General features: G+C 35.8%; 1 protein-coding gene across 1 annotated transcript; it reads right to left on the bottom strand.

Annotated features, from left to right (window-relative positions):
* Positions 1 to 1,675: 1,675 nt before the first annotated feature.
* Positions 1,676 to 9,116, bottom strand: LOC123530235 (uncharacterized). The gene is made up of 4 exons (XM_045310989.2): positions 8,799 to 9,116; positions 6,509 to 6,666; positions 2,976 to 3,161; positions 1,676 to 2,421 (listed from the first exon to the last, which is right to left on the bottom strand). The coding sequence occupies exons 2-4, from the start codon at positions 6,615 to 6,617 to the stop codon at positions 2,135 to 2,137; spliced, it is 582 nt and encodes a 193-aa protein (XP_045166924.2). The 5' UTR covers positions 6,618 to 6,666; positions 8,799 to 9,116; the 3' UTR covers positions 1,676 to 2,134.
* Between the last annotated feature and the right edge of the window lie 2,423 nt (positions 9,117 to 11,539).

Here is an 11,539-nt window from a genome sequence, read left to right as displayed (position 1 = left end):
TGAAAACCTTGTCCGGAGCATTTCTTCTTCATGCATAGAGGGATTTTGATATAACTTGGCACACATGTTCACCACCACGAGACAGAGTGTCATGCGCAAGATCCAGGTCCCTAGGTCTAGGTGAAGGTCACAGAGGTCAAAGGTCAGATACAAGAATGACTTTGTCCGAAGCATTTCTTCTTCATGCATGGAGGGATTTTTATGTAACTTGGCACAATTATACATCATCATGAGACGAAGTGTCATGCGCAGTTCCCTTCTTTAGAATTACTTCCCTTTGTTGTTACTTTAAAAAGCTTTTATTGTAATTTTTTCATTACTAGTAGTAGGGAAAAATCGAGACCACTTTTCTGTAGTACAACATGCATGCTACATCCAATTTTGAGGTGTATTTTGACCAATCTCTACCTGGTAAAGATTTTTTTGTGGACTTACAATTTTTTTTTTTAATTTTTTTAAGATTAACTTCCCTTAGTTGTTACTATAAATAACTTATATTGTAACTTTTTATAACTGACCGTAGGGAAAAAACAAGACCACTTTTCTGTGGTACAATATAGATGTTACTTTCCAATTTTAGGTGTAAGGTATCTCTACCTGGTAAGGAGTTTTTTTTGTGGACTTAGAAAAACGAAAGACTTACAATGATTACTAGACAACCACAAAATTAAAATTCCATTTGCAAATACAGGTGCTAGTGTAAAGAAATTGCTGTGACGGGCGCGGGCGTATATTGTGACATTCTGGCACTCTTGTTCCCTGTTAGCTTTCCATTCCTTCTTTTTACAGTAGCCATATAGAAAAACATCATAGCTATACTGTTCATGAAAATTAATAACATTTAGCAGTAAACCACCTACCACTGACTTATTCTTTCTTCCACATCTTTAAAACCCCTGATTCGGACCACAACTAGACGGTTCTTCAAAGCTTTCCCTGAAATTAATACTTTCAGACACTAACTTGCCAGGAACTTTAGCCTTCAGTTATAATATGCCCGGCGGGGTGATTAGCCATGTCTAACATGGCTCTTGTTATACATGAAAAGCGCATCCAACAATTTGACTCGATAGAAGATGTTCAAGACCCTCAAACATTTGATTATAACATGATCCCCGGTCGGAACTCATATTTACAAAGACAGTATGATTAAAGACAATACGTCTGAAACCTTTCTTCCTCCATTTCTAATGAATTAATTAGGAGGTGATGAACAACTCTGCACATTCCTAAAATTGGTAGATTGACTAACCAGCAACATGTTTCATGGTACTGTTATAAAGCTACCTAGGACAATCTGCCATTTGTATCAAGCTTGAATTGTAATATTTGCTTGAAGTCCCGTTCCCCGTCTATAGGTGCAATACAGGAAATTGTTGAAAAGCATTTCTTCCAGTGTTTTGATTTGTTACAAAATCTGTCAAACTTAAATGTTATCTGTTGCCGCCTATCTTTCTCACCCCTTAGGCTAGTATATTTCGAACATAGAAAGCTTGACAGCTGGAATCTTTTTGTGCCATGCACAATTTGTGAATTCAGTCTGCGCATCTTGTCAAACATGAAGTTATTGTAGTCGAGTGACATTTGGGTCAATTATATCAGTAAATTTCATACACTCGTGACTTATTTGCTTCTTAATATATAAATCATATTTAAAAAAAAAACGAAACATATCTATAGTGATACAGTTTATCAGTGACTAAATAAACTCTATATAGTTAAGCATATGAAGAATAATTTTAGACAGTGTTAAAGATATCTAAACCAAAACTTTTGTCCTTTCTTGTGTATCTGTTTGCTAGTAGTTCATGTCGAATTTGCCGATCATATTCTATCGTTCATTTTGTATGAAAACTTTAACCATCTCGTGTGGGAAGTGATGATCGGCACTGATGAAACGATGAAATACGCATATATGATACGAATACAAAAACATAAATGTTTCATCAATGTGTGAACGTCTCTGCTAAAGCAGTCACATTGCTTGAAGTAAAAGATATTGGAATTACACAAAAATAAACGTTTTTTTCCTCTTTCTGTACAAAAACCAAGTAATGTATAAATATTGGAAATAAAACTGCATCGCCATTTTATCATAACGTTAAAATTCAATCCGGCTGAATGTTCATAAGAATTACACGGCAAGTTTCTGCTCGCTGCCGTCTGCATATCGTACCGTCGGCGGGTCAGGATATAATGCTGAACCTGACGGATTGATCCCGACGGAACTGGTTCCTTGATAAGGAGGCGGAGCCACAGGTTGCCGTGTTGTTACGTGCGGTCCAGGCTGGGTGCCAGGCTGAGCAACCTGGAACGGTTGGAAAGGTTGTTGAGTTATGACAGTTGTAGTAACGACGCTCGTCGTGGGGGCTACGTTTATTCTGTCGTCATCGTCTACCTTGTTGTTATGGTAATACTCAACTGAAATATAAAACAAATTCTAGACGCCTTAAAATTGCACACTCCTGCATATCAAATTCAGTATAAACTTTCTTAATCTTTTACATCATGCATCAGATATCACTTCTCGGTCATATAAATTTCTTTTCTTTTATAAGTAGGAAAATAAGAGAATATGAGGATCGTATATGATTGCATGTGTACGACAGTATTTTCTAGCCTACCAAGTGAATATTAGAATAATTAATTTTTAAAAACTTTTGTTAAGTATAATAACTCTGCTGTGATATTGATTAAATGATTATGTTCTCCCTGTTGTATTGTTAGTGTTTGAAGTTGTCCTTTTTAATCCTCGTTATTTTCTTGGTTCTCTTTATTGGATGGTAATTTCATTTAAATCAGTGAAAAGATAAAGTAATTGAAAGACTTTTGAAACATTGATATTGCCTTAATATAATTATTGCAGTGTCAGTTTAAGTTAGTCAATTCTAAAGAATTGCCAACACTCTTTTATTTACAACATACTGTTGAAAAACGGCGTTAAACCCAAAACAAACAAAACAAAACAAACCTACCACTCATCATGATAAATAAGATTCCCCAATAGCAACTCCAGCACCATCCAATAAACATGGCAAGTGTAACAACCAGTTGGAGGAAGCCTATTCCACAGTTCGCCAAGCAGCTTATACCCTTAGATGATTGCTCCATGTCTTCCGTCCTTCCAAAACATAACATAAACAGTCCCGCAATAGCTGTGCCTACAATGTGCAAATGTATTAGATTAATTTAGCCTCCATCTATTAGCACCATGCTTTTATAAGGGAATGTTTTCGGGGAGACGTGGGGTTGAAAACAAGATGAATGTGATGGAGTAATTTGAGGCGGACGTTTAAAAAACACGACACCCCGTTACATGGTGCAGACAAGAAACAGGATTAAAATGGAATGTTTCAAACAGTTAATTGCATGATTATCCAGCACATAACTAATTTAGCCCGAGAGGAATAAAACGACGAAATACTCGTTATGTGATGTGAAAGTTTTCTTATTTTGAATTGTTTTTTTTTACAAAGTTCTATAACTTCGCTAGTTTCAGTTTTACATAAAGTGTCCAATATAATTTTCTGCATGACGTTGCTGAAACGTTAATGGGCTCGGCTGATTCGTTTTTACGCGATGTTGTCAGAGTAAGGATTCGCACCAGAGTATATAGAAGTACTAACCTATGTGAAACAAAAACTGTTTAAGGAAGTAGTCATAATAGAATTTTAATTTTAGGTGTTTTAGAACATTAAACTCCGCCAATTTTTAAATACAGTCCACCCATGTGCCGGACACTTTTGTGTATACACATTTGTTATCAGCGTGCCGATTAACATAGTGTAAAATTGTCGTGCTTAATGTGCATTACATGGACACAGCGAGGCCAATAATATGATACGTGAAACACACCTTACATTTCTGCTAGCGGTAACAATTACATGTTTTACATAATTACCAGGGGTTTCCAAAGCATGTTGTCAATGTCCCACAATAAGATCGTGTGCAAATTGATATATCTCTACTTAAACCCATTGCATGATTGCAAATAATTGAGCCTAATTATCAACTGTTTGAAATTATGGCATACAATTATATATGATAATATATAAGAAACAGCTTAAGTACATTGACTTGATTGGTTTTATATATAGTACAGTATGGAGTAGAAAAAATGTTAATAACTGAATAAGAAATCATCGCTTTCAACATATGCACGTACGAAAGTACCTAGACTCACAGAGCTCAATTTCTGCTTGAATAGCAACACATTACGAAAGTATTTCATACCTTTTGAGTCAAGTGTTCTAGCTTTGAACACTTAACCGATATTTAAAAGGCTAGGACTAGATAATACTTTTAGCATTGCATCAATGTCAAAAATTCTAAATAATTGTGTGTTTGTTTTTCTACAGTGTTTGAAGCTAATTCATTAGCTGCCCGTCTCCTGAGTAAGAAAGTGTGTCCCGCAACAAAGTTTCGATCTGGCCGAATAGACAATATAATTAGGCACTGATCGGGGCACATAGACAATATAAAGTACTAGTAACGTATATGCACTGACTGGGTCATATTGACAATATATGTAAATTTATATGCACTGATCGTGTTGCATTGACAGTATGTGGGAACGGATACGCATTGATCGGGTCACATAAACAATATATGTCAATGTATATGCACATATCGGGCCATAAAGATAATATATGCTAACGTTAAGCACTGATCTGGCCGCAAAGACAAAATGTACTAACATATATGCACTGATCTGGCCGCATAGACAATATAATTATGTTAATGTATATGCACTGATCTGGCCGCAAAAACAATAATTTATTTAAGAAATAATAAGTTTTCAAGTGTGGTTTATCGTAGATTAACCCGTGTTTTGAGTTCTTATGTGTAAGAATATCATGAAGGGCGTAGGCCTGAGTGATATATTGTTTCGCATAAGAACGAAAAACTAGGGTTATTCTACTATAAATCTCACTTGGGAACTTCTTATTTCGATTCTAATACGACATACTAGTATCAACAGTGTTAGAAAAAATGGTAACTTCCTTTTACGACCGTGCTACGCACCTGCATCGGATGACGTCATTACACGCGATTGGTTTATTGCAGAATAACCCGAGATAGATTTTGCTCTACATGTATGTAGGTTATTCGCTGGTCGTGTAAGAATATGTATTAACGTATATGCACTGATCTGGCCGCGTAGACAATTTCTGTCAATGTATATACACTGATCTGGCGGCGTAGACAATTTTTGTCAATGTATATGCACTGATCTGGCCGCATAGACAACATACGTTAATGTATATGCACTGATCTGGCCGCAAATAAATAATTTATTATGTATGAACGTAAATGCACTGATCTGGCCCCGCAGACAATATATGTCACTGTATATGCACCGATCCAGCCGCGTAGACAATATATGTTAATGTATATGCACTGATCTACCCGCATAGACAATATATGTTAATGTATATGCACTGATCTGGCCCGCAGACAATATATGTCAATGTATATGTACCGATCTAGCCGCGTAGACAATATATGTTAATGCATATGCACTGATCTAGCCGCATAGACAATATATTTTAATGTATATGCACTGATCTGGCCGCATAGAGGCCCCGCATAGACAATAAATGTTACTGTATATGCACTGATCTGGACGCATAGGCAGTATATGGTAATGTATATGTACTGATTTGGCCGAATATACAATATATGTTTATGTATATGCACTGATCTGGCCGCAAATAAATAATTTATTATGTATTAACGTATATGCACCGATCTGTCCGCGCAGACAATATATGTCAATGTATATGCACTGATCTAGCCGCGTAGACAATATATGTTAATGTATTGCACTGATCTGGCCGCGTAGATAATATATATTACTGTATATGGACTGATCTGACCGCATAGATAATATTATGTTAACGTATCTGCACTGATCTGGTCGCTTATACAATATGTATTAACGTATATGCACTGTTGTGACCGCAGTGTGACGTATATGCACTGTTGTGACGATGTGTATTAACGTGTATGCAGTGATCTGGCCGTATAGACAATATATGAAAATGTTTATGCACTGATCTGGCCGCATAGACAAAAAAATATGTATCAACGTATATGCACTGATCTGGCCGCGATAACATTCTGTGTTTATTTATATCTACATAGACAATTATATTCACGTAAATGTACTAATCTGGCCACGGAGAGAAAAATGTTAATGTTTATACATTCATCTGGTGACACGAGCAATATAATTATGGTAACGTATATGTACTGATCTGATAACATAGACAAACATGTTAACGTGTATGCACTAATCTGGCCACATAGATAATTCATATTAAAGTATATGTACAGTGCTCGTCACACAGACAACTTATGTTAACATATACATTTTGTATGCACTTATCTGGCCATATGGACAAAATATCTCACCGTATATGCACTGATTAGGCCTCATAGACATATGTTATAGCCGCATAAACAATTTATGTTAGCGTATATAAACTGATACGATAATACTTACCCAGACCGGGTATAAGAAAGTTGAGAACGCAGCATGTTATAGCCGCTGGCATTGGTAATGCTGGGACCCAAAATCTTTCCGTTTTTCCTTTGTAGTATCCTGATCCCATTCCGAACCCCCATCCTGACCCAAAGCCAGAGCCGTCGCCTCTACCGATTCTGAAGTTTTATAAACAGTTCTTTTGTTTTTGCTCGTACAAATGTCATTTGAACCATACTATACACAAATATCTATCTATCGTGTCCAAAATAAATGTCGCGTTTTCGGTTTAATACCCAATAGAAATACTTCTATTCCATTAAACATTTTTGTAACAAAAATGTAACACCACTTTTATGTACAATTGTTCATATATTGATAATATATTAGAACAGTTAGTCATCTGGCGTATGGTTTTTGCCATACAAAGTGACCTTGCCTGTGCCAATGGCTATGCAAAGTTACCTTGCCTGTGGCAATGAAATTGTAAAGCAACCTTGCCTGCGGCATTGTCCAAGCAAAGAGACCTTGCCTACGGCATTGGCCTTGCAAAGTGACCTTGCCTGCGGCATTGGCCTCGAAAAGTGGTATTGCATACAACATTGGTCTTGCAGAGTGACCTTGCCTGCGGCATTGACCTTGCAAAGCAACCTTGCCTGTGGCATTGTTCTTGCAAAGCAACATTGTCTGCGACATTGACCTTGCAAAGCAATCTTGCCAGCGGCATTTGTCTTGCAAAACAACATTGTCTGTGGCATTGTCATAGCAAAGTGATATTGCCTACGGCATTGACCTTGCAAAGCAACATTGCCTGTTGCATTGTCCTAATAATGTGACTTTGCCTGAAGCATTGACCTTGTAAAGCAACCTTGCTTTGGCATTTTCGTAGCAAAGCGATATTACAAACGACATTGACCTTGCAAAACAACATTGCCTGTGGCATTGTCGTAGCAATGTGACATTTCCTAAGCAATTGACCTTGCAGAGCAACCTTGCCTGCCACATTGTACTAGCAAAGTTACATTGCCTACGGCATTGACCTTGCAAAGTGATATTGTATGTGGCATTGTCCTAGCATCTATCTACATGACTCTAGCATGAGACACGTCTAATCATTTTTAGCTTTTGCATTAATTATTCTTTGAATCTCTTCAATTGTTTAAAAGTTATATTTATTACACTCTTTGGACGGCCGAAATAACTAACTAATACATGTGCGGGCGCCGGACAGTATGATAACAATAGATGTCTCGCTTTCTGGAGCAAGAAAATAAAATCGAGTAAAAATATCACCCATTTTACTTCCTGCCTATACACAATTACCATTATATTCACGCTCTATTACAATTACACATCTATTTCTTATCTTTAGCTCGACTATTGAAAGAATAGTTAGAGCTATTGGACTCACCCGTGCGTCGGCGTCCACGTCCCGATTTGGGTATGTTTTTGTATGTAAACTGGTATCTCACTGACCACTAATGGGAATGGATTGAAGCTTCACACACTTATTTACTGTGATAAATTGATCTGCACTACACAGGTTCCATAACTCTATTTTGCTATTTTTACAAAATTATACCCCTTTATCAACTTAACAATTTTGCGGTTTAAGTTTTTATGTAAGCTGGTATCTCAGTACCCACTTAAGGGAATGGAATGAAACTTCACACACTTGTTCACTATCATGATCTGACCTGCAGTGCACAGGTTTCATACCTCTTCTTTGTATTTTACAAAATAATGCCCCTTTTTTGACTTAGTAGTCTTTGGTAAAGTTTTTGCATGTAAGCTGGCATCTCAGTACCCACTATTAAGAATGGATTGAAACTTCACACACTTGTCCACTGTAATAGGCTGATATGCATTGTATATGTTCCATAACCCTGTTTTGCATTTTTACACAATTATGCCCCTTTTTTACTGTTATATTCATTCAATTGAATGGGGCTGTTGAATAGTCGAGAGTTGCTGTCCTCCGACAGCCCTTATTAAATTTTCTAATATAAAATAACTTGTACAAGGGCGTAGTTGTTTGTTATTCTAGCCGCTCATACTAGAAAGTATATAACATAGATTGGTAACAAGCTTAGTTCATTTGGTTTGTCTGTATTTATAATTTTCAGTTAGGTGACAATAAGATTTTTTCTAAAAAAGCGTTGAAAACAGATTCATGTTCATAAGCTGTACAACGTGAAAATGATCGACCGTTTAATAAAATAATACGCAACATGAACATTCAAAAATATTATTTTGAACTTTCGAGAATATTATTTTTATCGTATAAATCAATTAACGAAACAGTTCTTACCTTAAATAGTAATAAGTGATTTGATGCACTCTCTCCTTTAATACTCAATACAAGAATGTTTTACAATTTATTGCATTGTGCCAAATATCGTTTCTGGCATTCTTTATTACAGTTTGTCCGATCATAAAAATCATTGATCATTCAAAACTTCAGTGTTTTCTTAATATAATTACAATATTATGTACACTCTAAGGAAATTATAATAATTGTAGAATTATCAACAAAAGCATTCAAAACTTTTAACATGATCCTAATTGCCTAACGACTCTTGGGCAGTAATTTGTAACAATCAACGTAAAAAAAGAATGTTAATTATGTGATCTACTTGAATCCATATATTAAATAACCTAATAATATAAAGCGGGTATAACACAAAAAAAAAATATAAATAGACATTTGAAGCAATTAACCTGGTTAACTTAAACGTTATTTCATGAGGCTTTTTGTGGGGGTGATGGTATGGAAAAGTCAATCTCTGTCAGTCTCTACCGGGGATGACATTTAGAACTATTGCCCAAGGATTATGTTTTCTTTTTCATGGAATGTTGGTGTACTTGTTTTCAGTGGCTTCTTCTGATCTTGCCGTAAATGTTATGGGCGTTTTCATTCTGAAGTCTGAATTCTGCCCTTTAAATACACACGTCTGGAACGAAACCAAACGTTAAGAAATGACAATATTGCCTGCATTACAGTTGATAAAAATAAACAGAATGTTTAAATATTCCAGATTGTGCAATATAGCCTTATGAAACCACTATATCAATACTTAGAAAATCAATACACATGTATGTTCAACAATTTTGTTATTTCAAAAAGAGGACCAACAAACGTCAATATAGTAAACAAACGATGTTAGCGTATGGAGACAGAGCTATCTCCTTGGTGACACGACTATCTCCTTTACAACAAAAAGTAAATATTTATCAGCCATTTCGATTTTCGGTGCAAATTTTAATTCCAAATTAATTGTATTCGTTAGGGCTACCTCATGCCTAGTCGGTTTGCTTTTTGATACCAGTTAAAAGACAGTTATGTGACAACGAATATGCTTTCATGACAAAATGGCCAGATTCACCGTTAGATCAGCTATTTATATTAATTGGTAAATATCGACCACAAATCAGAAATACATTTATCAATTTTAAGTGGCCCGTAAAGTTAAATCAATCCTACATTGCCTACCATTCCACGATTTTTGATATTGGATACAATGCTTATAAAAATGTCAAAAATATGATGACACTCACTATTGTTTACGGTGTTTTCTCGCGTCATGTACTAGCTCGGAAGTTGCGACAGAACGATTTACCGTACACCTCTGAAAGAGGTAGCTCTGTTGTTTACAAGGCGTGCAGATAGACAGACTATTTGCTACAATTTCAACTTGTCTTAAAAAGCCACCTGTTTGAAGCAGCCGGTTCGTAATATTCACTTCTCTGTCTGCTCACTACATGCTTGACTGTAGTATACATAGGCACAATGCAGTAACAATACAGTTCTAAAATTTATGTTAACCTCCATTTGAAGATTTTGGCTGCAACAGAATTCAAAATCTTCAGGCAGTTGTTACAATAACACTTTGCTTACGACTTTTGAGAAATACATCAGTATCATCTAATAACGGGAATTATTTGGAAATGATAAAAAATTGTAGCTTTATATATATTTTCACCGGAAAGGGAGGTAATCATCATATATAAAACAATAAAACATATATTTTCTGCACATGGTCTACGTAACAGACTTTTGTTTGTTTGATTTGGGTTTAACGCCGTCTTTCAACATTATTTCAGTTGTGTAATGCGGGCGGTTAATGTAACCATTGTTCCTGGATTCTGTACCAGTATAAACCTGTTCTCCGCATGTAACTGCCAACTTCCCTACATGAATCAGAGGTGGAGGACAAATGATTACAGACACAATGTCTTTTATCAAATCATGACGGAGGACATACGGCCCGCTCGAGGATCGAACTCATGACTCTACCTATTGAGCTAAGCGGGCGTGTATACATAACAGATTTTATGTTGCAAAACGAAGCATAACACCATACAGCTTGAATATGGGCAAGTCCAACCTGAAGCAAAATTGGAGAATTTACTAAAACGTATGCACAATTACATTAATCTGTCTCCGTGAATTACCATTAAAATGCTTCAAAACATAGAGCTTTATTAAAAGCAGGTGATTTTGAGCAGTTGATATTTGGGCTAAACGAGTCTTCCGTTTTGATAAATGGTCAATACTCTGCGGGTTTTATGTACTTGCATCGAAATATCATGCGAAATGTAAGAAAATGGATGTTGGTAGCGACAGACCGTCTCCTTACGAAAGCTTGCCTATAACTTGTCTTGTATTGTTCAAAGCATTTTGTGCTTATAGTAACAGTTAAGTATCGTTGCGTTGTCTGTTTTACTTCTCCGACTTTAATTTATGACATTTATATTTCTTTCTATATGCTATGTTTTTTTTTTAATAATAACAATCTATAATCACATTACTTATAAAGTCAAAGCCTTATCCCGAGTAACCTGAGTTTGCTATTTACCTACAGAAATTTGAAGCTACATACTATATGTAGTTATAAAATAAGGTTTAATGTAGCCAATTTTTATTCTACTTGCTTACAGTTCTTGCTTTGTTAGGGAAGGAGCGCCTGTCTCTACTTATTTTTCTGTCCTACTAATAAACTAATTAAATGTAATGTGGATTCATTAATGGACCTCAAATAATTAATAGTA

Source organism: Mercenaria mercenaria, chromosome 13, assembly GCF_021730395.1.
Source record: "Mercenaria mercenaria strain notata chromosome 13, MADL_Memer_1, whole genome shotgun sequence".
NCBI classification, from domain to species: domain Eukaryota; kingdom Metazoa; phylum Mollusca; class Bivalvia; order Venerida; family Veneridae; genus Mercenaria; species Mercenaria mercenaria.
Note: the sequence above shows the minus strand (reverse complement) of the source record. Positions and strands in the feature narration are given on the sequence as shown.